Raw genomic sequence first — 27,741 nt, 5'->3', positions numbered from 1 at the left:
ATCTGGTTTAACAAAGAGATACAGACAGATTTCAAAGGACACCAAACAAATTTGGACCATTTCTTGAGGAAGCATTCAGAGTAAATGCATGCAACTTACTTTTTTGCCATCACTTTTAGCCCAAGCAGGTGTAGGTGCCCTGAACACCTGAAAAGCATAATCTCAGCTATAGCTAGAACATAATTGACAATAACCCATGTCCAAGATATGCTACAGGAATACAACTGTTGCAATCAGTATGTTAAAGGCAGCTTTGAAAACAGCTATTGCTAACAATAGAAATATGGTTTGTTTTTTTCTTTTGCTACAGAAGGTTTGTATTAAAGTTCTCTTTGACTGCTGCTCCCCCCAAAAAGCTATTAAAATGACAAGGTAATGCAGTTGTTAATGCAGAAGGAACCATTCTGAGCATCTAGCATGATTTCTTACATAACACAAGCTATAGAATTTCACCAAATGGGTTCCAAATCCAGCCCCAATACCTTACAGCTGGCTTAGAGCATATCTTTTAGAAAGACATCCAGGCTTTCTTGAGAAACTTCAAATGATGGAGAATCTGCCACAGCCCTAGGTAAATTATTCTATAGGTTACTTACCCTCACTTTAAAAAAAAAAAAAGTCATGCTTAATTTCTAGTCTGAATTTCTCTCAGTTCACCTTCCAGCCTTGGGATCTTTTTTATGCCTTTGTCTGCTGGATAAAGAGCCCTCAACTATCAGAAATTTTCTCCCCATAAGTGCTTATAGATTCTGGTGATGGGTATTCAAACACCTTTCAAATGATGCAGTTTGTGGAGCATTGTGTTAGGGATCCATGACAAGGATTATGTGCTCTAAGGGAGGCATAGGGACAGTGCAGACCTAGGTATCAAATGGTGCAGAGCATCCTATCCTACTCATTAGCAATAAGCTTTCTCCCAGGAAACACATCATGCAACCACCATTGTTATTGCCTAAAACGGGTGTATGAATTAGTAAAAGATCATCATCCATAGCCGTGGCAACCACCACTTGGGCCTGCAACCAGGCTGATTATTTACATTTTCCTCCCTTTTTCTCCTGCAGGTGAATTTGGCAATCCTGTAAGGTGAAACCTGTGGCCAGGCCTTGGGTCTTAACTAGACTGTTGTAACAGAATGGGAAACACAGCAGATGAGAGAAAGGCACATACAGGAACTCATTTCCCTTTACTAGGGAATATGAGCCTCCCTCTGACCTGGCTGGCTGCTCCTTATCTTCAGACTATAAAAAAAAGCCTTGGCCCCAAAGGAAAGGGGGCCAATTTGGAGTTGACTGTTACATGATGGAAAGCTCCCAGAAAAACTGTAGCTGACTCGCACCCAAACACTGGGTAATTTGAAAATCTATAAGAAAGATCTATCGGTTAATTACCAGCACACCAACCTCCCCATGCCCATCTTCAGATACCATACCAAAAAATTTCCTAAAGAAAATCAAACAGTGCTAATCTAATTCAGGGCCAGGGATGCAACCCCATGCTCAGGGTGGCCATAAAACTCTGACTGCCAGAAGCCAGGAAGGGAAGACAGGGGTAGAGAGCTCTCCAATATTGCTCTGTTCTGTACACGGCCCCTGAAGTTCTGGTCCTATCAGAAACAGGATACCAGAGCTGGATGGACCATTGGTCTGACCCAGTATGACTGTTCTTATATTTAGTCTGATTTGTGCTTAATCTTTATCCAACAGAACTCTACACTGGGATTTAGTCTGAGTAAGGAATGAGTAAACACTGAGTAAGGATGTAGTCCAGGATGCTTACATCTGAAATGGAAGAGGCAAAAACCACTGGTCCATCACAAAATACCTAGGGGATTTTGCAAATACGGAAGTAGTATTATTTAAGGAAACTGCCATGTTTTAAAGGATGACCTTTGTATGTGAGAAACAACAGTTATTTTCTACTCTATGTGTAGGGAAAATAACTGTTGGTAATGGCGGCCATCATGAATCCTAACTAGGAGTGAGCTCTTTGCTTAGCTGGAAGGCAACATATTAAAAATTAAGAATGCTACAAGAGTTTGAAAAATAATTTCTGATCACACCGAGGACCTGACGCAATGCCCTTTGAAAGACCACCCATTACCTTCTGTCTTTCATGACTGGAGTCCCCTCCCATTGTCTGCTAACACCACATATTTTCAGGATTTAAAGCACTATTGTCTTAAGACCTCAACTCAGTCTATTCTGGTTTCAACACATACTTTACAACTTCATCTGCCACAATGCTGTGACTGTATGTTGCTGTCACTCGCTCAGAGGCTGCTCTACCCACAGGCAGTCTAGGCAGCTGCACAGAACAGCAACTTTCTCCCCCCCTCTCCATCTCTTACGACATAGGGGCTCTGCGGCCAAACTGGAGTGGTGCTGTGAACCTGCGTGCCAGGTCGCAAAGCCACTCACTAAAATATGGCCTAGCTGCCCCTCTGTTATGACGGAGCAGCAGCCAGGTCAAATCTGCTGTCATAGGCCTATGAGTAGGACAGCACACTGAAATTTTGTGTACAGTGGCAGATCATCTTAAGTAGCCTCTGCATTCACTCTCTTTCTGATGCTGGGAACAACATGTTTAATCTCCATGGTGTTTTCCTGGTATGATATTCTAGATCAGTGCATACATACATGCTTCTCTAGATGCTTTTTTTCCCCCCGTTTTCCTAAAATATTCTCATGTATGCTGACATGATGACTAGACATGTTTCAGTGGTGTTTGAAACCTGATGCAAGTGGATAATTTGACCATGTAATTGGGCAATATTACAGAAACACACTAGCAACAAAAGCCACTGGACAGCGAGATGGTGGCCAGCAGTTCTGTATTTCAATTCTCTGACCTAAACGGAAAAGAAGTTACCTCGGGAAAAAAGCTTCCAACAAAAGTTACCCAAGATAAATGGCTGTGTGTCTGACCTTGCAGGGCTTTACTTGTGTGAGTAGTCCTTACTTCCACAAGTAGTGCATGGACGCCGTGTGAATAAGGCAGCAGGTCTAAGGTATTTTATTCAAAGCTTTTGATACAGTCTCCCGCAGTATTCTTGCCAGCAAGTCAAAACAGTATGGATTGGATGAATGGACTATAAAGTGGATAAAAAGCTGGCTAGATCATCGGGCTCAACCAGTAGCGATCAAAGGCTTGATGTCTAGTTGGCAGCCGGAATCAAGCAGAGTGCCCCAGGGGTCGGTCCTGGGGCCGGTTTTGTGCAACATCTTCATTAATAATCTGGATGATGGGATGGATTGCAAGTTCATGGATGACACAAAGCTGGGGAGAGGTAGATATGCTGGAGGGTAGGGATGGGGTCCAGAGTAACCTAGACAACTTGGAGGATTGGGCCAAAAGAAATCTGATGAGGTTCAACAAGGACAAGTGCAGAGTCCTGCACTTAGGACGGAAGAATCCTATGCACTGCCACAGGCTGGGGACCGACTGGCTAAGTGGCAGTTCTGCAGAAAAGGACCTGGGGATTACAGTGGACAAGAAGCTGGATACGAGTCAACAGTGTGGCCTTGTTGCCAAGAAGGCTAATGGCATATTGGGCTGCATTAGTAGGAGCGTTGCCAGCAGATCGAGGGAAGTGATTATTCCCCTCTATTCAGCACTGGTGAGGTCACATCTAGAGTATTGCGTCCACTTTTGGTCCCCCCCCCACTACAGAAGAGATGTGGACAAATTGGAGAGAATCCAGCAGAGGGCAACAAAAATGATTAGGGGGCTGGGGCACATGATTTATGAGGAGAGGCTGCGGGAACTGGGATTATTTAGTCTGCAGAAGAGAAGAATGGGGGGGGGGGATTTGATAGCAGCCTTCAACTACCTGAAGGGGGGTTCCAAAGAGGATGGAGCTCGGCTGTTCTCAGTGGTGGCAGATGACAGAACAAGGAGCAATGGTCTCATGTTGCAGTGGGGGAGGTCCAGGTTGGATATTAGGAAAAACTATTTCACTAGGAGGGTGGTGAAGCACTGGAATGGGTTCCCTAGGGAGGTGGTGGAATCTCCATCCTTAGAGGTTTTTAAGGCCCGGCTTGACAAAGCCCTGGCTGGGATGATTTAGTTGGTGTTGGTCCTGCTTTGAGCAGGGGGTTGAACTAGATGACCTCCTGAGGTCTCTTCCAACCCTAATCTTCTATGATACTATGAAATATTTTTGTGTTTCACTAAAATAAAAAGAGTTTGCCTGAGAAATGCAATTGTTCTGTTCCTTTAAATTCTTGCCCATATGGATAGAAAGAGATTATGTAAACACCAGATTCTCTGCCTTGCTCTGACCAGGGCAAAGTACCTCAACACACCAGCCATTGGAGGATTCTCCCTACCCAAGGTTCCTTAGGTAGTGCAGTGGTTCCCTACACTATTCACTTGGCTGCCAGCACAGAGGTTATGGCGAGGGAAAAGGGAGTGGCAACAGGGTCTCCTTACCATTCCAACCCAGAGGAAGGGTTTTTCCAGCAGTTAGAGGCTAACTTGGGACTCAGGAGACCTAGTTTCAGTTCCCTGCTCTGCCATAGACTTCCTGTGTGACCTTGGGCAAGTCGCTTAGCTGCTCTGTCCCTTAGTTTGCCATCTGCAAAGTTAGGATAATAGCACTTCCCTAGCTCAGAGTGGTATTGTGAGGATAACTCCATTAAAGATCGTGAAGTGGCTCAGATACTCTGGTAATGGGGGTCATAAGGACCTAAGAAAGGTAGGTAGATTCCTAGCTCCTGGAACAAGAGCCTTGGAGCTGTTGACTGTGGAGCTGCTATAATTTTCACTGGGGATCCAGCCCACACAGAACTGGTCAGGTCACAGGGGATGCAAAAGTGATTTAGAAACATTTTGTGCTTCAAGTATGCTGAGCACCCACCGGAGGATCTGGCCCTATGCAGTTGATCATCATCAACAGCTTCTTCCCAGTTCAAAAGTGACCTAGTTTTTCCATTCTAAGCATTTAAGCTGTTGCTTTAAAAAAAAAAAGTCAAAAATGGCCTGTTTTCTGAATGAATTCCCTTTATTTTGGGCAGAGAAACTAAAATCTTTGCTAACGCAAAGGTGATGGTTTACTGGTACTCCACTAAAATAGCAACAGCTATTGGCGCAGCGTATACGTATAATAAATGTGTTATAAAAAAAAGCCTTCTAGAAGTGGCTTTTCCTTCACGATGCTGCCTTGCAAACAGCATTCTTTTCAAAGTTGGCTTTGCATCTTTGGAGGCCCAAGCTGATTTCACAGCCAAGTTTGCCACTGCTGTGGAAAACAGGCTCCACATGCAAGCCAGCTGAAGTCATCTGGGCTGGCCAGGACTAGCGCTGCGGCTGCTGCCACTGTAAAAGTGCTGTTGGACACCGCCTTTTCACAGGGCTGTGTAAAGAATCAAAAATCCACCGCGAGGATGCCAGCTTGACCCCTTTCTATTGCTTACGATGGTTAATCCTGGGCCGTGGTTACTTACAATAAACCACGTCTGTCCCTCACAGAGACATAAGCAGTTAAGTAAATGGGGAGCTCTTCTATTCTGTAAAGAGTCTTACACTGCCCTCATCGCTGTAGTCCATGAGCACATTCCAGCAGGGCCCTCCCACGGCACCAGCCAACTGGGAAGGGGGAGCTGTGCCAAAATGCTACCCAACACAGGGACCGCAGATTTTAATAGCAAACGGAAAGCCGTGCTTTTCACCCTCTTCCTCCTTTACTTCAACTCCCCCGTAGAAGGAGCACACAACGTTCAGTGCCATACGGTGGTAGACTCATTTCCTGCCCAGGGCCTCTCAGATTATATAAATCAGCTCTGACTTTTCGTTTTCACTCAGTATTCCGTTCCAGGCATCTACATTTTCCTGATTTACAAGGAATTTGTTTTCTGCATCTTTCTTAATTAACATCTGTGCCTGCATAAAGTGCTTGACTAGTTATTTCCAGGGTGTAATTCATGGCATATTTACACATTTCTATTCAAAGTAAAATAATACAAAAAATAATAGAATGGAATATTTCTATTCTCCTAAGATGTTCCACATCGTTAACTGTTTGAGATAACTGAGCTTGTTGGCCCTTTTTAAGTTACATAATTTGGAGCCTCAGAAAAACTGACTAGTTTCAATAGAGTGGCACAGGCTTAATTAGCAGAATGTTAAACATTTCTTCTGAGATCCTTTTTCTAAATGTTGCTTTTGTCCCTGCCTAGGCTACAGTGAAAAGATTGCACAGTTCACTGCAACTGGTACTCCATTAGGCGTTCAAATGGTACATGGCTCCTCCCAAAATGGTCTTTGCTGTCAGTTTCACATAGGAACCCTTCATTCACTGTGGAACTAGTTTCTAGCCTTAATGGTGCACTAGTCTTCTGTTGGTGTGCTGCCGACGGGTGAACTTCACCTATAGCGAACTCTGTAATGAAACTCCAAATAGAAGGAAACTTCCAAAGTGTTTCAATGAGCTTCACAGTTCTAGTTAAAGTGAGCCTCAGTTTAGAATAAAGTGTCTCGGGGGGAGGGGGAAAGGAGAGAATGACATTGCTACAAGAGAGTCCACGGTATTTCATTTTAGAAATGTGCAATGCAGCCAACTGCACCACAGCATTCAGTCCTTATCTGGACACTCATTCTATGGCTCTAGGCTGAAGTGCATTAACAGCAAAATATACGTCACCATTTATATGTCTACATCTCATAGAACAATATTTAAAACTACAAATGAACAGAGCCAGGGAAAAATAACTTAGGAAATGGCAAATTTTTATCTTCATAAGCAATTACACTCTAAGGGCTTTGACTGGTGTAAACTGGTGTAGCATTATGGGCTTCAATGGAGCTATATCAATTTACACCAGTTTAAGGTCTGGCTGTTAATACTGATCTGGATATAGAGGGCTGCCTTTACTAAGGACTGTCACTAGTAAGTCATATTGTGTCTTAAATCAACCAGTTTAGCCATTCAATTTACAGTAGATGTTTGTTCAACTTTTAGTCAAGCATACGTCCACCAGGCAAATTAGTCTTGCTGGTCTCTTGGGTGTTGCAAAGACAAGGTTTTACTGTCTCATGATATAAGGCAGTATCTGTTTTTTTGGGTTTTTTTTTAGGGTGACCAGATGTCCCTATTTTATAGGGAAAGTCCCGATTTTGGAGGCCTTTTCTTATGTGGGCACCTATTACCCTCATCCCCTGTCCTGATTTTTTACACTTGCTATCTGGTCATCCTATTTTTTTTCTAATATCCAAGATTATAATGGGTAAGGATAGCAGATGCAAGCACAGGAGCTCAGAGTTAGACACTCACGTAGAACTTTGGTTGCAAGTTGTCTTATTTACCTTGATATGGCATTGAAAGATTTGATTCCTCTCCTTTCCTCTCATTCTTTAGAAGGTTGACCTGCTCATTTTCATAAGCCAAGTAATAATTTCTTACACTAGGTGCCACATTTTCCAAAAAGCTCTGCTTTGGGCCCAGATTTTCAAGAAGGCTCAGTTCCCTTGTAAGCATCAAATGAGGGGCCAGATTTCCAAAAGGGCTCAAGGCACGAGGAACTGAGGTCATATAAAAATCCGACCATGGGTGTGTCAATGGGAGCTGCTGGATGCTGCGCAACTTCTGAAAATCTTTCCCTTATTTAAGTGCCTCATTGAAAATCTGGTCCTAACAGGTGAAGGAAAAAGTAAGAATCTTTGTGTAACTCTATCAAAAGATACAATTCAGTATTTGAGGTTTCCCACATCTTTCGGCAGAAGCCTGAATAACTTACCTTTAGGAACAGGAATTTATTCAAAATTTTGAGAACAAAGTAGCCCCAGTATATATGGAGCCCTTGCAGAATTAGAAGCTGCCCATTGAAGATGAAATATGCTATGACGATTGTTGAGGAGTAAAATGTAGGCAGATATAATGTGCCACGTAAAATCCTGAAAAATAAAGGCAATTGTTACAAAACAAGGAACCCCTGGTGCATGCCTGAGATATTTAGATTTTTTTTATTTTAAATTGATTAGCTTCATCACCTTGCTATATACTCAAAATATTTAAAACTGCAAAGACTAAACATTCAATAACAAATCTTGGCTCTACTGGAATGTACAGTTAGCTATTAAAATAGTCTTCCTAAGCCACGCATTTTGAGAGTTGCCTGAAAATAGTTTATATATGGTTAAAAAATTCCATTATCTCCAAACAGGAAAGTGTATGTAGGATACATACATTGCTACTCAAAAGATTTTCTCCACCATTTTCAGTGCTAATTCCCTCCATTCTCTAGGCCCAATCCTGAAATCCTTATTCCAGTGAAATGCTGAAGGAATTTAGGATTTGGCTCTTTGTTAATTAATTCATGTGTTTATTTTTTCTTGAGCCTCATCTTCAATTTCATAGCTAGGTTGTTTGTTTTTGTTTTATACTCTTCAGTTGCTTCATTAACTGTTTCCAAACTTAAGAGTGATAACATAAGACTGCATAAAGCAAAATGACTGAAGACCACTGTGCAGTTAATAAAAAAAACAAAACCAGGAAGAAAAAAGATAGGGGCATTTTGGAAATACAGAAAGCGACAGAGAATTAAGAAAGGGTTGGGCAATCAACATGCAGGCATATTATTAATATAACCAGCTTCTGTCCCTGAAAAATGCTACATAAAATCCATTGTAGTAAACTCAAGCTACGCTGCACATCTTAAGAATTTTAATGAGCCAAGATTAGGTATTATCCCCATTGTATTTATCATTGAATGGTTGCTAAGCTGACCTCTGAAAAATAATAATAGATCTTCTCCTGAAGCCATAACACAGCCAGTTCCTTTTCCTTTTCATCCATACCTTAACCAACCTCCTTCTGAAAAGAAAATGAAACAGGAGTTGTGACTGAACCAAATGTTACTTACCAAAAAGGGAAAAGGATAAGCCTTGTGATGAAGAACACGACGGAGAAGATGACGAAGAGAGCATTGCAGGTTTTTTCCCAGCGAGCGTAATTAAACATTTTGGCTGACTGAAATTGAATAAAAACCAACCAAAACATGTTCAGAGACATTTATTAGCCTCAGAAATAGCTCCTATTTAAAGGTCTTATAATTAAAGATTTAGATTAAAGAGAATTCCCATCCACTTTGGCAAAAATAGCAACCATTTTAATGTTACTTGATAAAACAACAAGAAAACATATTCCATGTTGATATCACTCATTTCATGTCAAAGGAAAGGACTCTATGTGAAAGGCCTTACAACAACTCTCTGATTAGAACATTAAGGTAGTTGCAAGACCTTCCATTCCCCAGGTTTGCAACAGATTTAAAGGGACTGCAGTCAGGGAGGAGAAGGGAGACTTAGGCCCTGCTACACACTCAGGAATAGCCCGGATTCAGCCATCAGTGGCTAGCAATCACCAGAGCTTCACCAGAGCTCACCCTTTACATGTAGATAAGAGCATGTTGATGTGTCTCTCTCAGTGCCTGATCCACAGAGGATATGAGTATGTCCCAGCTTGGCTCTTTAATTCAAACTCTAGAGGCTCATGCTTTTAGCTCTGGAAGTCCCTGGTTCAATCCCCAGTGTATTGGCCAAGCCTGCGTCTGCCACAATGAGGTTTTCACTGATGGAGTTAACTGAGAATGGTCTCGTTCAATAAAGCCACAGCACACCCTTCTCTGCGCTTAGAGGGTCATCACCAGTGCAGCTACCCCAATTACTGTCCCCAAATGACTGAATCAGGGCTGTTTCCAAGTGTGGACAAAGGTTCATGGGCCATACTCTGCTCTCAGTAACACTAGTGTAAATCTAAAGTAACTCCACTGACGTAAGCACCACTTTGTGTTGGCCCCACTGCAGAGGGACAAGTTTCATCTCGTGGAACTCATCAGCAGTGCCACGCTCAGAGAGCGTTAAGGGTCAGGCCACAGATGTAAATGCCTAAGAAGTGAAGCGAGTTTGGATAATGTTTCAGATGCTCATCCAGACCAAACCTCTTAAGATTTGCCTATCGCTACAAACCGCCCATAGGTTGGCCTATTTTGTCTCATTTTGTATCATTGAAATTCTAGCCCCAATTTCACACTACAGGACTTCTCTTCCTGTCTGTTTTCAACTGCCCAAAGTCATTCAATGACAAGAGGTCAGACTAAGTGATCTAATGGTCCCCTTGGCCTTACAAATCTATAAAAACATTTCGTAATGGGGACAGAAGGGGGAAAAAAGAGGGGAAAAAACCTGCCACTGAACAAAACCTGAGCAATAAAAATTAACTGTGAGGTTTACCTCAAGCCAGAAGTCTGCAGTATCATGTACAATCATCACTAAGGTCCCAATACGAACATAATTGCTACACCAAGAACAGGCCATCAAAACAATGGCTGCCAAATGGTGAATGACATGGGCCATAAAGTCCTATGAATAAAATAAAAAACAAAACTTAAAGCAAACACCATTACTTTCCAAAACAGACATTTAACATTTAGCACTAGCTGGCTACCAAACTAGAGATTGCAACGGAAACAGAGAGAGCGTGCAATGTACTGGCTGTGTGTGTACAAGTTCTAGAGTGATGCTGTCCTCTCCTCAGTGGTTCTCAACCTTTTTGGGCTCAGGGCCCATTTGTAAATGTTCATAGCCTGGGGAGGAGGCCCTGAAGTGGTTTCGGTCAGATCCTGCCCACTGGAGGGTTTGGGTCCTGCCTGGCACTCACTCCACAGTTGCATCTCCTGCAACTCCTGTGCTGGCTGGACTTGGCTCTCCAATCTGGGCATCGCAACCTCTGGAGTGGCAGCATCGTTCAGGTTTGGCCCCGCTGTCCTGACTGGAACAAATTTGTGAGTGGAGTTATGACCTGGCTCATGGGGTTACAGTGCCACTCACTCAAATTTGACCTACCCGGACTCCCGTCATCATGATGGCTGGGCTAAACTTGATTGGTGTTGGGACCTTAGAGGCTGTAATGTCTGGAGCAGGGAGGCCATCCCAGCCAGCCCCGTGGTACAGGAGCTGTTGTGCGACTCTTTGAAACGTTCTGGCAACCCGACTCATGGGTTGAGAAACCCTGCTCCAGTGGCTGACCCCATGGAGAGGCTATATGACCTGCTACTGTTACCAGGTATGGGCATTCGCCTTCAGCTCAGGTGGTAGAATCCTGTGGTTTGGGAGTGGAAGGACCAAGCTTTTTGTCCCCCCTGACCCTCCACCCCATTTGCTGGATTTGATATAACTGTGATGTTGGTTTCTTGCAAGGGCAAGGGATACCTCTTAGTACACACACAATTATTACAGGGGTGAGAGAGATACTCCTGGCCCCTTCTCCCTGCCTCCTACCCACACACAGAGAATATTACAGAGGTGAGGTTTACTCCTGGTTACACAGACCGATTATTTTGGGGTGAGATATCACTCACCCCTTCCCCCACCACTCATTGTTATAGGGGAAAGGGATGGCTGAGGACATCCTGGCTATATCAGATTCAGCAAATAGCTACTGACTTGAAGGTTCAAGCACTGAATATTTCAGCACCTGCCAGAGTGTTTTCTTAACAGAAGAGTATCACTCGTAAGAGAATCAAAGACTTTGCTTGCAAATAATTGTAAATACTTGCCTTCCTTTTGATGTCAGTACCAAGGGTAAACAACAGAGACCAATAAAAACTAATCTCGGCCATGTAGTACCAATATTGGGACAACAGCAAGGACTGTAAGGAAGAAAATATCCATTTTTTCTCTAGTCATTTCAATGCATTGCAACAGATGAGTACAAAATACCATGGACTTATTTACACTGCTTTTGCTCTTCTACTTATCTGAGTTTGAGAACTGAAGTAATGTTCTGAGCTTTATTAAGGAACAAAACATTCTGAGAGCCAAATCCTTCAGCCTTTATTCAGGCAAAACTCCCAGTTACTTCAGCTGCTCCGCTTCCAGATTCTAGTATGCCTTCTCTGTCAGCGACCTGCTCTATATGCAGCGTGCACCTGATTTATTTTCACTGCTTTGCAAGTAAATGCAAGTCCATCATTATTATTTACAAATTAAAATGTTAACATATTCACACATGTGATAACTGAAACTGAAGTAGTTTATTTATATTAAAAGCCTATGCATCTATCTAAACTGTGAAAGGGCCATTTCCTCCACTGGGGAAAACAACAAAAATACCATGTTAATCAATGCAACGGTTCTGAAGAGCTCACCTGAAATGGATAGCCAACCCACACTTGCCATATATCATAAAACCAAGGTTTCTGGGGAAGACACAACCATACAAAGAATGAGCAGTTAGTCAATCTTAGCTCAGAAATATTTAAAAAGTAACTCTAGGTTGAAGCAGGATTATCAGTTATATGCTCATACTACGATTTTCTCTATCAACTGTACTCTAAAGCAATCACGTGCCAGTCCCAGTTCTTCATATGATATCCCAAATGTCTCGGGAGATTTTTGGGGCACCTGAAATATTTCATTTTTCCATTTTATCATTCAAGACATTGGATTTCTTTTATAAGTATAGTTTTTTCAAGATACATTGCTACAGTGATTGGAATTTGTACTGTCTTTATCAGGCACAATCTTTCCAGCAGAACAAGCATTCAGCAACATGAACAGTGCTTGGAGTGAAGAAAAAAGCCAAAATGAGCACCTAAACCATCAAAGTAGTTCTTTCGCTCAGAATGAATGTTAATGACATCTGTTCAGTGTTTCCTGAGAAACTCATTCAGGACATTAGCTTACAGGGAAAAATCCTCTGCTCCAACAAGAACACACACACTGATGTTGAGTATTGACAATAGCAACCCCAGCGAACATTTTAAAAAAAAAGTGGCCTTTTGTTTTTTGTCTGAATGTGACTCTAAAAAAATGTTACAACAAAAGTCTCCTGGTTTTTTATTTTGAAAATACAACCACGTTACATGAAATCCGAGGTACACTGTAAAACCATCACCCACCCATCTATTAAATAACGCAACACTGCCTGACAATAATAATTTTTACAATTCTTCCTTAAAATGCTGGTTAGATGTAAAATTACATTTTACTGAGAAAGAATAATAGTAAATTTAAATGTAAATAAAATCTGGGTGAAAAGACTAGGCAGTAATTTAGATTGTAATACTTTATAAAACAGTATTATGGTCTGAATCCAAAGCCCATTGAAGTCAATGGGAAATCATCCACTGAAGGCAAAGGCCTTGGGAATGTGCCCTTATTTTGTTAAAAGTGTGACAAGAATTGAAAATCTCCCCCAAATGAACTTACATCATATAGAAATATAAATCCAGCAATGGATGATGTGAGATAAAATGAAAATCGCCAGCTGCAAAACAAAAACAAAAACAGGAAAATCAGAACAGTAATTGCTCCTGCATAGACATTATGCAGAAATGGAATTGTGGCAGCCAATCAGTGTGGCTGGAGACTGCACAATTACTGAGACATAAAATATACAGCTTTATCCTCTCCCTGGTTGTGTCTACCAATCACCATATGATTATTTCTCAATCGCCATTATGCAAATATTTCTCTTTTGGATTGGCTAATCGTTATTATTAACCAGGTGTAGGGATTTACATAACCACAATATGGCTAAGGAATGTGCACATTTCTCCGTTATGATTGTCTAAAGTAACCCCTCTCTTCTGATGGCCTTTACAGAATGTGTCAATATTTTTCCAGCGTGAAAGACGATGAACATCCATAGCAAATGGCATTGATTTACCAGTATGTATGTTATAGGCGAGGCTGTTAGCACCATCTTATGTCAAGTTTGCCCGACACTTCCCATCGCATAGTCTCTCTCTCTCCCCTACTGCCAGCTAGTCACATTTGAATAAGAACTTTTTCCTGCCATGAGGCGGGAGTAGAGTGGGAGTAGAGATAGACACGAGACACAAAATCTGGTGAGAACATTTTCTTAATTAACAGTGTTTCATAATGCTGTTAAGAAACAGAGCTGCAGAATGACCAAGCAGATTTGACATGCTAAAGAAGATAAGACAAGATAGCTGCCTACACTAGCACTAATCCATAGACAGATACAGAGAAGATGACTATAGTCTTCTGCTAACACAAATTCATGTCAATTATCATCTGAGACAAGATGAGAGAACTGTAACCTAGGAGAGCATGTATGAACAAAGGCAGCCCCACCTTGTCTTGCACTGCCCTGGCTCAAAGCCAGCATCACAGGTGGAGCCAATGAGCGGATCAACGTCTTAGCCAGCATATGCAGTTTGTAGAGGTTCATGCAGATTTCACCCCCCCACCCCAGTTTTCAGCCCATTGCAGGCCTGACCATGCAAGGTGCAGATACCTAATCCTGTGAAGCAAGTGCTTAACTTTAAGTATGTGAATAATCCTATTGACTTCAATGGGCCTATTCCTGTGCTTAAAGGGCCAGAGTGTTCAGCACCTTGCAGGATTTGAGCTCTTAGACTCTAACTCTACAACGATTTATGCATGTGTTTATGCATGTGAGCAGTCCCACTGGCTTCAGTGGGACAGCTCATGTGTAAGTCTTTGCAGGACTGGGGCCTCTGTTTTGCTGTGAATTTGTAATTTGAACAAATCCCAGGACCCAAAGCAAAGCTCACTCACAGGTTCTAATGAAAGACAATGGGATTTATACTCCTATATCACTTAGACATATCTATACTAGTAAAGTTTTGCCAGCATAATTATTCATTTTGCCAAAATAGTTATGCCAGTAAAAGCCCTGATATGGATGCAGTTATGTAGCCATAAAGCTGCCTAATAGAGGCATAGATTATTTTGGTTCCCCAAAACCAGTATAAACTATACTGCTATGAGCACTTTAGACTAGTATATGTGCATCCACACTAGGCGTTTTGATCACTTGAATTATGCTAGCATAGTTAAGGCAGTAAAAGTGTAGACAAACCCTTAACTGCTTTTGAAAATCTCACTCTGAAATGCTTTGTCTGTCTTGGACACAGGTTCTGTTGCTGATGAACATTTTTGCCATTCAAAATGATTTATTAATGTCTGATTTATGTGACCATATTTCAGTTTATGTTCAGAAGCTGTTCTCCATGAGTATCCAGTATTCATGCTGTATCACTGGTCACTTAATTCACAGGCTGCTGTTTCTGCTCCCTGATATGACCCCTAAACCCAAAAATGGCTTTCACAATAGCAGCACAAATACACATTTGAACAAGGACTAACAAGACCTTCTCTTTCAGCCCACACTTTTTGCAAACAAAAGTTTGTTCCTATTCTCTGCAAGCTTCCATTGACAGCAAGTGCTGTAGCTGCATCTGATGAACAAATATCAAGCACAATGAAGAATAAAAGAGAAGATTTCAGTGAGATGCCAGGATAAATTCTAAGCTGCTTCAGGAAAGAAGAGTAACTGCTGAAGTAAAACATCAGCCCACTAAACTGGAGACAGATGAACAGAGGACATCCATTTGCTTGCAAACTTTAAAAATACACCTGATAAGAAAGAAAGAACTTCATTTTTTTTTAAATTATTCTTTTTTGTGTAATGGTACATACTATTTGCTAAACATTTCAGTAAAGATTCAATAATAAAAATATTATCTATTAAGTGAACGGATATTAAATGGGACTGAATGCATGTGAAAACACATGCATATACATATTAAATAGCACATCGGTAAGATGATTTATCTGAGTGAGAGGAGTTCAGAATTTAGTGTTGTCACAACCATACAAGTTTTCATCCCATCCGTTGTGAAATACAGGACCTATAGAATTGGTTGTTGTTTTTTTTTTTTACAAAAATCAATCACTACTGAAATTAACAAAGATGCAATATTCTATCATATCATTATTTTTAAGATTCAAAAGTGTCCCTAAATCCTGCCTGGAAACCCACTCCATTTAGTGGAACATGGCAGGCAGGATTTGGACCTTACATAGCACTCATTATAATGCTAAATCCTTATGATGGTTCTTTCATTAACTGCCAAGACAGCAAAAATAATTGGGCTATTCCCAACAATATGGGCTTGGGAATCCCTGGCACCAGGAAAATGAAAAGGACCTTGGTGATTTTATCTGCTCTACCAGTTTCCTACAGTGAGGCCTTGGTTAAGTCCCTTCACTTTCCTGTGCCTCAGTGTCCCCATCTGTAAAATGGGGATGATTAGAGGGGCTCTACTTGTCATACCTTAGAGGCCAAAAAGCTCTAGGCAGCTGAAATAAGTGAGCCCACTTAAGGGGAACTCAAGTTGGGCACCCAAAATTAGTAGCCCCTTTTGAAATATGCAGGCCCACAATAAAGGTACTTTTCTCTTCCTACCAAGCTTCCTGGAATTTCTGAAGCATCGTTGGGAGCTCAAGATTTCGCCGTCTCCTAAACCACTTTTCCACCAAATGAACTGTCCAGTTACACTTTTTGGCCAGGCCTTGAATCTCAGACTGCAAAAGGAGAGAAGTGTGTCAGTGACAAAAAGTAACATCTACATCAGGTACCAGCTCCGCCGACTTTGTATTTTAAAGAACAACGTCCCGAAATAGGCAGGTCAGTCAATTTTTTAAAAACCAAACCATTAATGTGATCTATTTACAGTTTGCCTGATAGCTTTTGGATCTAATTCTTAAACATTCATCCTTGACATGTTATCTGTCAGCTATTCTCTGTAAAAAGGACACTGATTCGCCCCTCGCCATGGACATATTGTGCAGTTTTATGACGCAAGCTCCGTAGGTCTCATGCATGTAAATGAAGCAGATGTGAGATTTACAGGTCTAGAAGTAGAACAATTGTCTTTCTGTTCGCCTCAGAGGATTCAAGAAGTTAACATTTGTTTTTCATCACTGCAGCATTTACGGCTATGAATGAGAGATTTGAGCGAGGAGGATTTGGTACAGTGCCATGTAAGTTACTCATTGACACTCTAGAAGCTACAAAGTGGCTTTAGCCAATGACAACTGGTTATTATATTATTTATTGTATAAAGTGAAGGAGGATGATCTTGTGGTTAAGTCACAGGTCTGGGAGTCAAAGGAGATCCCAGCGGCAAAAAGTTGCTGTATGACACACTCTCTCTCTGCCTCAGTTTCCTCATCTGTTGCATGGAGATAAAATAATTAAAACTTGGCACTTATCTTCAAAGATTAATCCTATGCTGGTCGATGGGTAATTGTCACCTTTGTGTACAGATGGGGAAGTGAAGAAGAGAAGTCTAGCTACTTGCCCAAGGTAGAGGAGTTTGCATGTGCAATTTAGGTCTGATCCCATTAGCAGGCCCCTCTTTGGCCATACCGGGCTAAAGAGAAAGTAAGCCAGTGGTAGTGCCAGGAATAGAACCTTGCAGCTCCAGTTTAGTTTGTGGTTCTAGCCCTTACTCCTTTCTCTTAGGCATGGGAAGTATATCTCCACTGGCCATGTTAAGAAAGGGAGTATTTTCAGACAATGTTCATGCTGCGGTATGTCCCTCCCACGAACAGACTGATTCATTTTCTGCGTTTGCAAAATGGAGTTTTATTTTAATTGCTCGTGTTTTGGTTTCAAAACCGACCACACATTATCAAAGGTATTTTTATCCCGCATGCAGCCTATGACTAAGCACAGAAGAGCCAATCAGACGGCTTCCAGCCTATTGTTTCAATTTTATTCCTTTAAAGCATAGCATAATATTGTTTTAACCGACAGCTGTCCATTGCTGCTTTCTCCGAGTGGAGTTAGAGATGAATTATTGATGTTCACCAGAAGTAACATTAACAATCTGACCTAGAATAACATGCCAAGAAATTACACCATTTTATTAATGTTTTTATTTTATATTTTGGATGCTGCATACCCTGCCAGCTGGGTAGTAAAACAAATCCAAGTGAATTACATCATGCTTCAATCAGCTGGAATCCATCCCTTGGATGCATGATGTCACTGTGGATAGCTGATTGAAACATTAAGAGTTGGGATTTTCCATCCCCCAAAGCACCTTAAAAGAATTAGAATCCTTACTTGGGATGGATGTTTTGTGCATTTTCGGAAATACTTCTCTAAAACAGCATTTGGCTGCGGCTTCACTCGTGTTACGTTCTTTATACCTAAAGCTTTTGCTAGAGGTATGGCAATATATCTGAAAAAGACAACAGAAAAGCTCTCTCAAAATGCACAATGGTTAATGGTATTCAGCTGGCCCTCAAGGTTGCTAAGGAATTAAATCTGAAACCTGGTTCATCTGTCATAGGAGACGTAGAACACTCATGAGCATCGTCAGCAGAGCTGCCTTAAGAAAAAAAAAATGGTATCCATACAGCAGAAACCTGGTTAAGCAGAAAACAGCATCTTCCTGCTCGATGGATGGTTTTTAATTAAACATGGTCCTGAAATGCTGTACATTGCAAAGGAAAGTTCTTGGCTTTTCCACCCCTACATTTCTCAGAGCCAGGCTGGGCTGCTAGTGGAGAGATGTTATGCAATAGTCAAGGCAGCCTAAATAGAGAGGGGAGCTCTCATCACAGGAGTCTGAGGAGGAGGAGGAGGAGCTGCTGGGGAGTACTGCTTACCCAGATCAGGGGGAGGAAGGGGATCTATTCCCTTCCAAGGCTGTCTCAGCACCTTCCAGTCAATAAGGCACCTTGCTTATTAGGAGGGTCACCTCACCATCAGCCAATTGACATTCTCTGAGAGGTGGCTGGTTTGATTGACAAATGGCACAGCATCTGGAGGGCAGAAGCAGCTGTTTTCTGCTCCATCTCCCACAGCTGCGGAATGTGCTGCTGGCATGGCTGACCTAGTTAGGTAGGTCTCTTTGGAATAAGTCCTCTCTCCCCTGCTGGTGTCCTGCTTAAAGTGAGTTCTTATTACCCAGAGAAGTGGTCAGCATCTTCCATGCTCGAAAGCAGATAAACTGCTGGCCAGCTGGATGGCTAATTGAGCAGATGAGCCGTTTCAAAATGGCAATGAAGCAAGGCACAATTGGGCAAGCATTTGCTCAGGAGAATAAGACTCTGAATTGTTATAAACATTTAATCCACATTATTTTTGATCCTGAACACAAGTGATTTTGTCTGATTTTGTCTTAAGTTTGTCCAATTTACAACTCTCCAAATAGCCCCATTCTACCCTGAAATAGTTTTAAAAACCATACTAATAGCATTTTTTTAAACAAAAAGAATGAAGTAAAAAAAAACAGGGGGAGGGGGACTGCAAAGCTTAACATGCTCATGCCTCAACCTCACGGTGCCAACCGCAATCTGTCCTGTAAGATCACAGCTTGCAGCAACAGTTCAATGTTCGGTGCCAGATTTTTTTAAAAAGATCATCTTCACTAGAACTGCATGAAATGCTGACGCAGAACTTTGCGACCCCTCCAGAACGTGTAGATTTGCTATATCTCAATCCTACACAACTGATCTGAAGACTCAGGGAGAGGAAGGAGGAGCTGGACCAGTGTGAGGTAAGTAAAGGGCATCAGAATATTTTATGAGTTGATTTCATCTAGGGGGGAGGAAATTATGGTCTCTTCTCAAACTCCAGCCTCTAAACATACCTTCAGGAACAATCACTTCCCACTTTTGTAAACTGAGCTGCAGGATTCAAACTGTGAAACTGGGTGGTGGAGAGTCACATGACTTTAATAATGGCAAAATTCCTATAAACTTTTTCTACTTTTATCACCTGCTGTGTTACCTGTATTATACCTTTCTAGTGTAACCATTGGCCAAACCCATCTTTCTGAAAGAATTCACATACAGAACTAAACTTATTTTAGTTTGCTAATATCCTTGGAGCTGAGGGGAGGAAATAAAGTAAAATTACATACAAGTTTCTTACCTTTCTATCAAGAATCGGACCATCAGCATCACAAAAGCATATGGTATCGTGGCATATAATTGATATGGCTTTGGAAAGACGATGCCATCATGGTCTTCAAGATCTGCCCATGTGCAATTGGCAGGCATCCATAAGTTCTCCCACCAGAACCAGCTGTTGAGTGTCTTTAATACATATGCCATGCTAAGCAGGTAGAAGAAGAATTTCAAATTTGTCCTGACATTGAAGAGAAACCATATGTATATCAATAGAAAATAATATATTGAGAATTATTGTTCAGAGTATGTGGTTAGGATTAATAAAAAATAATGGCAAATGAAAAATGAAGGTGGAAATTGGTGTCACTCCATGACTTCAAAGACTCTATGCTGATTTATACCAACTGAGAATCTGACTGGCTGTCTATATGAAACAGCTGCAGGAGCAATTCCTTGTTTAAAGTAAGCAAGGGGTTAACTTCAGCCTAGCATCTCTCTCCTCCTGCACAGGTGCTCAGGATGCCCAGATGTTTGGAAACCAGAGATAGCAGAAAGCATCTGGGCAAGCTGGGCTCCATGTTCAGGATTACAGAACTAGAATGATGCCTTAGGCTGGGGCATTTTCGGTTTCCTTTTCCACGTATGTTATCTTATTTTGAATTATTAATAAGCATTGTCCTTTTGGGAAGAGACCTTGCTGACTACAATTTTTCCTCTGTGCTGGTTCATTTCAATTTACAATAGCTTAGTTAATAATCAGTCAGATCTACTGAACCCACATTTATAGTCTAGTGTATAAATACACAGGATGGGCTTGCACAACACTTGTGTAGAGTACTGCTGGTCTAAATTAAGTGCAAGATAAAAAGGGATAAAAAAGCAAATGGGAACCCAATTCTGTATTGGTGAGGCTGCTAATGTTTGGTTGTCACATCACTCCTGCTTAGTAGACTGGTTGCAAAAGACTCTTGGGTCCTAATTCTGCAAACAGAGCTATCCATAGTGCCGAACATCATATTTACAGAGACCAGCCTTATAAAATAGAGCTGTGCAGAAACCAACTATTTTGTTTTGTGGGAAATTCTGCAATTTTGAAATTTGCCTTAGTTCCAAAAGAGAAGGAAATGCCCCCCCCCCCAATCAGAATTTCACACTAAATTAAAAGTTTGGGAAAATTGTGTTTGGGGTTAATTGAAGCATTTTGTTTTGATAAAATATAGGGTGTTTTACCCAATATTATTCACAAGAATAAGGTCAAAACGCATCATTTCTGTTTAAAATTTCACCAGAGTTGACACATTGCAGCAAATGTATCAATTTAATTGAATCAGCATTTTCAGATGGAAAAGTGCTCTGTTGGGAAAATTTCAACCAACTCTACCTAAAGTGTGGTACTTCTTCCCCATTGGGATGGTTTGCAATCTTCAGTGTTTTAGCCCACGAAAGCTTATGCTCAAATAAATTGGTTAGTCTCTAAGGTGCCACAAGTACTCCTGTTCTTTTTGCGGATACAGACTAACATGGCTGCTACTTTGAAACCAGTCTTCAGTGTGTGCAGGATTGAATGCTAAGAGTTTATCCCATTATGTGCATGCTGAAGATTGCATGTGAGCTCATGTCTCCTCAGTAAAGGATTGTTCAGTGCTGAGGATACCACCTAGCTCTTAACTTTGCACTCACCCGCAGCTTCTACCTGCACCGGCTTTGACACGCAAACTTTCCAGATTCAGACCTTAGTCCATTTCAGAGATGCATTTTTACTCAACTGCAAAAGTCAATTTATTGTGCATCCAGTTTTAGATGCTTTCTTAAAAGAGAGCGGTCTCTTCTAGAGCCTTCCAGCAGACCTGTGAAACAACTTGTGTGTCACAGGACTGTATCATATGGAGCTGCGGTAATCCAGATACTTTTAATGAAGTTACTGGCCATAGACAGTAGTCAGTATTGAAACATTAATAACTCACCCATTTAATATTTTAAATACCAAAAGGGGATTATAAAAATCTACTGCATGGATTGTGTTGGTATATATATGTATATGTATAAATTAAAGTCGGAGGGAGGGGGCGAGAGGGATAATCATGTTGTTCCTGGGCAGAGACCTTGTATGCTGAGTTTTGGCCTACAGCAAATTTTTATTGCTGAATTATAAACTCCTAGAAGTAGGGATTTATAATGGGACTGTTAACAGACTCTTAACTACAGCTAGCAGGCGCCATGATAATGAAGCAGAGCTTTAAAATCTGATTTTTTAGTTCAGACACAGAGGTTTACAGACTACGTTGAGAGACTCCATTATACAGTCATTCCTCTGAATTTTTTTTTTTAAACAAACTAAATTACAAACTGTCAAATGCTGTCAGAGTTTACAATGCACATAAAAAGAGACCAGTCTGATGTAACAGTGGACAGAGCACCAAAGTTCCCCCCATGCTGTGGTGCACCATGGATTTTATACACCTGACATATTGAAATATTGAGGACAGTGAAGATCTTGGGATTTTAAAATCTCCTCCTTCCAGTACTGTGTGCCAATACTACTGCTACTGTAGTATTTAATAACTTTACTGTTTTAGGTCCAGATGCAGCAATTCATTCCCTTTCAGCAAAGCATTTAAAATAAAATAATAATTATATATATATATATAGAGAGAGAGATACACCTATCTCATAGAACTGGAAGGGACCTTGAAAGGTCATTGAGTCCAGCCCCCTGCCTTCACTAGCAGGACCAAGTATTGTCCCTGACAGTCCCCCCCCAGCCCCATCAAGGAGGGAACTCACCACCCTAGGTTTAGCAGGCCAATGCTCAAAGCACTGAGCTATCCCTCCCCACAAAGCACATGCTTAAGTGCTTTGCTGAATTAGGGCCTTAGGGTCTGAGCCACAACCCACTGATGTGAATGGAAATCTTTGGATCAGGCCCTTACGTTTAAATGGTATGCACACACAGATACCAAACACGAGTGGCAGAGTACAATTCAGGGGGTTTCTGCAGCACTGGGAAGGCGAAGGATTCATCCAGTCCCAGCCAGACTCTGCAGCAGCAGCATAGAGCCCCTGAAGTTTCTACTACAGCATGAAGGCTTCTGCTGTAGCCCTCACAGCTCCTGTCTCCCGGATTCACAGCAATGACTGGTGGATCCACGCAGCATGAGATTCACGGGCCCTGCTTCTTCTTCTCAATAAACCTGAATCCATGGGAGCATGCAGAATGCCTCTATGAATGGGATTCTGGGGCATATCCCTGTGGCACAGTTCTCTACTTCTGCACCACAATTCAAACAAAATGCAGACCCTCCCATTCTGCTAGGAAGATACCAAACAAATATGCATGCAACTTTTCCTATGCTAGACAAGGAAGGTCCTCTGAGATTCCTCTTTTCTCCTCCCACAGGACGCTTCCACCAGGCAAGTAATGCTAGATGCAAGTCCATTAGGAACATATTAATATTACTCTGTGCTTTGATGGGGAGGGGCAGGGTAGGCCCTTGAACAGAACAGTCCCTTCCACCAGGAAGCTGCTCAAGGCACTACCTTGGCCTGAGAGTCAGGACTTAGTCTCTGATCTCAGCTCAGCAAAACAGCATGGTCTGTCTGGAGTGCTGGACTGCCTAGTAGTTTTATCCCTTACATTTATCATTTGATTGTTTTTTGGTATCCTAATAAAATAGGGGTGGGCAAACATTTTGGCCTGAGGCCCACATTGGGGTTGCAAAACTGGATGGAGGGCTGGGTAGGGAAGGCTGTGCCTCCCCAAACAGCCTGGCCCCCACCCCCTATCCGCCTCCTCCCACTTCCTGCCCCTGACTGCCCCCCTCAAGACCCCTGACCCATCCAACCCCCCCTTCTCCTTGTCCCCTAACCGCCCCCTGGGGCCCCACCCCCATCCAACCCCCCTGCTCTCAGTCCCCTGAGTGCCCCGACCCCCCCACCCCCCTCCAATAGGCCCCCTGGGACACCACACCTATCTAGCCCCATTCCCCATCCCCTGACTGCTCCCCCCCGAACCTCTGCCCCATTCAACCATCCCCTGCTCCCTGTCCCCTGACTGCCCCCGACTGTCTCTTGACCGCCCCTTACACAAGCCTCCGGCCCACTTACCATGCCAAGCAGAGCATGTAGAGCAGCATGTCTGGCTGCCGCGCCGGCCAGAGCCAGACACGCCGCCGCTCTGCTCGGCAGGAGCGCACAGCCCGCGCGACTCTGCGGGAGAGGGGAGGACAGCGGGGGAGGGGCTGTGGACTAGCCTCCCCAGCCGGAAGCTCAGGGGCCGGGCACCCACGGGACAGATGTGGCCCGCGGGCCGTAGTTTGCCCACCTCTGTAATAAAAACATCCTGCAACCACTGCCTGCTCCATGTTTGTTTCAGTTATGCCAGATACCACCTTCCTAAATCCAGTGGAATTTTGAAAACTCCTCCCTCTAAGTCCACATAAGAACGGCCATACCAAAGGTTCATCTAGCCCAGTATCCTGTCTTCCGGCAGTGGCCGGTGCCAGGTGCCCCAGAGGGAATGACCAGAACAGGTAATCATCAAATGATCCATCCCATTGCCCCCTTGACACTTTATTTTTCCTTTCATCAAGCTTATGAATACATACAATTCTCCTCAGCTGCCCCCAGTTATCCCCATCCACCTTTGCTCCCCAACTTTCTCTCCAAGCACTTCCACTGATGCGCAACAGCTGGTCCCAGAAAACCTCCATTGCAGCCTTATGTTTTAATACTAGAGCCCAATTTATTTTGTAAGCAGGGTCCCAGGACCCTGCCTAGCCTGCTTTTTCTGCGTGTGCCCCCTCTTGCACCACACAGTCCACACCCTGTGCCTTGTTCACCACCCGTCACCAGTAATGGGATCCTCCTCGTCTACTTCACGTCGGTATTTTGACTGCTGCTGCTGTTGTTGCCAGTCACTTTGGGTGATTTTTGCCCAGTAAAGACTAATCTGCGGCTTTGAAGGCTGTGAGATGCTTGGGGGAAAGGGGCACACCCTGCACCTTAGCCAGCCCCTTTGCCTCCAGGACTCTTTGGGGACAGGGAGGGGCGCATGCAGCATTTCTCGTTACACTTGTTAGGAAGGTGTCGCTGCACTTGTTCACCTTTCGCTTCCCTGCAGCCACAAGCTGGCACAGGGCCATGATCCCATCCAGACATGCCCCATTCGTTGCCCGTAGCAGTGCTAGGGGCACTTGCTTCTTCCCCCGCTTGTGCTCCCCCTGTTCTGGGTGTCTTGGGTGGGAGAGGCTTGCTGGGGCCTCTCTTACACCTGGGCATGCCGGTAGGGTAGGCTATGGGAATTTCTACACTGCAATCCTAGCAACACAAATACATACCCAGGGTTCCCCGCGTGCTCTTACAGCTCATGCTGACACAGCTACACTGCTGCTGTTAGCCATGCTGGTGCAGGGAAAGCTAGTGCAGGCCTACCCAAGATGCAGTCCCACCTTGGATTGCAGTGTTGACATACCCTAAGTCTGAACCGACAGTCCAGGTCAGGTTTAAGGCACATTGCCAGAGCAGTAGCTGGGAAGCTTGCCCTGTAAATGCTTATGCTGTATGCATTCTGTAGACAGAGGACTTCACTCCCCACGGCTGCAAATCTGGCACTTTCCACGAGCACCAATTTCAAACACACGCTTTAAACACTGGAAATTGTTTCAACCCTAAATATAGCAAATACTTGGCAGTTGCCAAATGCCAGCTGCCAGCATTTCAGAGAGGTTGGCAAAACCTGCTCCAGCACCACAAAGCCCAGCGGATCTAGTCAGGGCACTCCCTTATGCCTGCTATTTTCTGGCTGCACTTCTGTTTTGGTTAAGCGGCTTTCACAACAAGCCTGTTTCAGGCTGCCATCCAACCTGCAGCTCTAACATAAATGTGCTACTGAACGGCAATTTTTAGAGCCAGATTCTGGTCGCAGGTCACACAAGTGTAAACCTGGATATATCCCACAGACTTTTGTTCAGGTTAGTTACAGCGGCATAAATCTAGGGTACTTGCACTAGCTATAATGGAGTTTATCTGGATTTACACCAGAGGAACTGAGATCAGACTCTGATTCATGGATTCCAAGGACAGTCAACTTTTTTTGTTTGCATAAGACTCACGTAGTTTTTTCCCCGACAGTAGTCCCAAACCTTACTCCCACTGCAGGTAAGTGCAAGCTGGCTCTTGCATGAATCTTGAAAGCATGCCCAGTGGCAGTCTCCAGCTTGCTCAGAGAGCTATGTTCACCATTCTTTTCGCCTAGTTCCAAACAGAGCCAACCAAACAGATTGTGTGTTTAGTTTGGAATTAAGTTCAGTTGAATGCACCATGCTCTGCTGAACCACTGTGAAAAGACCTCCACTTCCCTGAAGTCCAACCCTACTGCCCAGTGACAGGAATAAGAGCTTTGCCATTTACTTCAGGGCCCTTGCAGAGCATGATCTCCCAATGAAACATACTTCGGGAAGCTGGAAAGTTCCCTTGAATCCTAGAAATTAAACACATTCTATTAGGGAAGCTCATCCACCACTGCCAATGAAAGACCTTCATCTCTGGCCTGTCCAGTCAAGTTTTAACAACCTGCTGAAAAGACAGGAAAATCAGGACTGATCGGTTGAGGAATTTCAGACTGGCTCTACTGAATCCTTATGTAATTTAAGCATGAAGCACACATGCAGCCAGAGAATATCAAAGTGATGCTCATTTTACAGATCTATTGCTTAGACTTTGTGATATGTTCTGTTAAAACATTTTCACCTTGTACTTTTAATAGGTTTGGCAAAGGAGGCCAGGTTTTGATCTGACTTAACCTAATTGGTTGGGTTTCCCCAACTAAAGCCAGGCGCTGTTTGGAACCAGGGTCCATTGCATCTGGGTCACCAAACTCTGGGGAAAGTACAGACGGGCAGCTAGGATTTGTCCCCTTTCCACAAAAACTAGAATGGCTTTACAAAAAAATCTCAGTTGAGCTACTCTTTTGCAAAGCAAAAACCAGACTCAGGGATAGGTGATATTTTATCCAAACCAAAGTTTGGGGGAAGGTAGGTGAGAGAGCCTTTCCTTAGCTTTTAACATAGTGAGAAGGCATATAGAATGCAGGGGTTGCATAAGCAGGGGCAGGAAGCCATGGCTTCTCTAAGTGTCTTGCTAGACTGCCTACAGGGCAGAGACAGAGACAGAACAGATCCAGCAGACTACAGAATGATCAAAGAACTAGGAAGGTTAAATTATGTGACAAGACTGGAAAAGCTGGTACAGGGACTTAGAGGAGAGCAGATATGACTGAAGTTTCCCAGATGCTAGGAGAGATAGTGAAGCTACTCCAAGCTATTAATCATCAATGCTAATCAGGGAAAGGGCTGGGGGGCTAAGACTAAGTAGGACACAGATTCACCAACCACAGCGTTTGCTGCTTAAGACCAGGCAATGAACGCTACAAAGGTGCTGCTGTTGGGTTTAGCAGCAGACTTTGTGGTCTGCTAACACCAGGCAGCGTCCGTCCGTCACAGTAAAGGATCCCAGGATCTATTGTTGATTGCCTTTATGATTCCTGAATACAACCACTTAGCAGGTGAAAAGAGAAAATGTTTTGCCCAAACTCAAGTTCATGAGATTATACAACCTCCTACTATGTAAAGTAGGTACCTTTAAAAAACAAAAAGCTAAACAAAGACAGGCATTTAGAAAATATTCGGGATTATTAACGTGGTGTGTCCCAACACTAATCAGCTGCAGGATAGTATTCCTACAACTGAAAGTTCTGACACAATCAGTGTCAACCTATCAAGTCTTTCAAATGCACAATGGTACATGGAAACTTGGAAGAAACGAACACTGCATCATGCCTGGTGTTCATCATAAGGAGAATAAGAACCCCCCCCAAAAAACAAGCACAAACCTGGAGGACACAAATCCAGATTTGTTATTGTTTAAGTGCGAGGCAGTATCTTAAGCACTGAAAGCTACAATGCACTGTCCCACAAGGGGCAGGGCCTGATTCATTGCTCACTGAAGTTAATGGAAGCACTGCCTGGGGTTAGGTCCATA

The 27,741-nt window shown here is 42.9% G+C and overlaps 1 protein-coding gene and 1 long non-coding RNA gene across 4 annotated transcripts in view; one reads left to right on the top strand and one right to left on the bottom strand.

Annotated features, from left to right (window-relative positions):
• CERS3 (ceramide synthase 3) overlaps nt 1-27,741 on the bottom strand; it is a 64,327-nt gene that overhangs the window by 18,214 nt on the left and 18,372 nt on the right. Inside the window, exons 2-10 of the mRNA XM_039491001.1 lie at nt 19,727-19,942; nt 17,909-18,026; nt 16,241-16,359; nt 13,210-13,267; nt 12,147-12,197; nt 11,556-11,648; nt 10,231-10,359; nt 8,862-8,968; nt 7,737-7,893 (exon numbers count right to left, since the gene is read on the bottom strand). Of these exons, the coding sequence (XP_039346935.1) occupies nt 7,737-7,893; nt 8,862-8,968; nt 10,231-10,359; nt 11,556-11,648; nt 12,147-12,197; nt 13,210-13,267; nt 16,241-16,359; nt 17,909-18,026; nt 19,727-19,908 (1,014 nt within the window). The 5' untranslated portion in view covers nt 19,909-19,942. The remainder of the gene's footprint in view (nt 1-7,736; nt 7,894-8,861; nt 8,969-10,230; nt 10,360-11,555; nt 11,649-12,146; nt 12,198-13,209; nt 13,268-16,240; nt 16,360-17,908; nt 18,027-19,726; nt 19,943-27,741) is intronic.
• LOC120373110 overlaps nt 1-27,741 on the top strand; it is a 61,410-nt gene that overhangs the window by 28,601 nt on the left and 5,068 nt on the right. For 2 of the 3 annotated variants that reach the window (XR_005585388.1, XR_005585390.1), the window contains exons 2-5: nt 16,245-16,462; nt 16,765-16,818; nt 19,267-19,349; nt 19,739-19,920. This is a non-coding gene — a long non-coding RNA (uncharacterized LOC120373110). Of the gene's footprint in view, nt 1-16,244; nt 16,463-16,764; nt 16,819-19,266; nt 19,350-19,738; nt 19,921-27,741 lie in introns of those variants that run through there. The other variant, XR_005585389.1, reaches the window with a different exon arrangement.

This window comes from Mauremys reevesii, linkage group 10 (assembly GCF_016161935.1).
Source record: "Mauremys reevesii isolate NIE-2019 linkage group 10, ASM1616193v1, whole genome shotgun sequence".
In the NCBI taxonomy this organism is placed as follows: domain Eukaryota; kingdom Metazoa; phylum Chordata; order Testudines; family Geoemydidae; genus Mauremys; species Mauremys reevesii.
The sequence above is the reverse complement of the archived record's forward strand: the minus strand, read 5'-3'. Positions and strand labels throughout refer to the sequence as shown.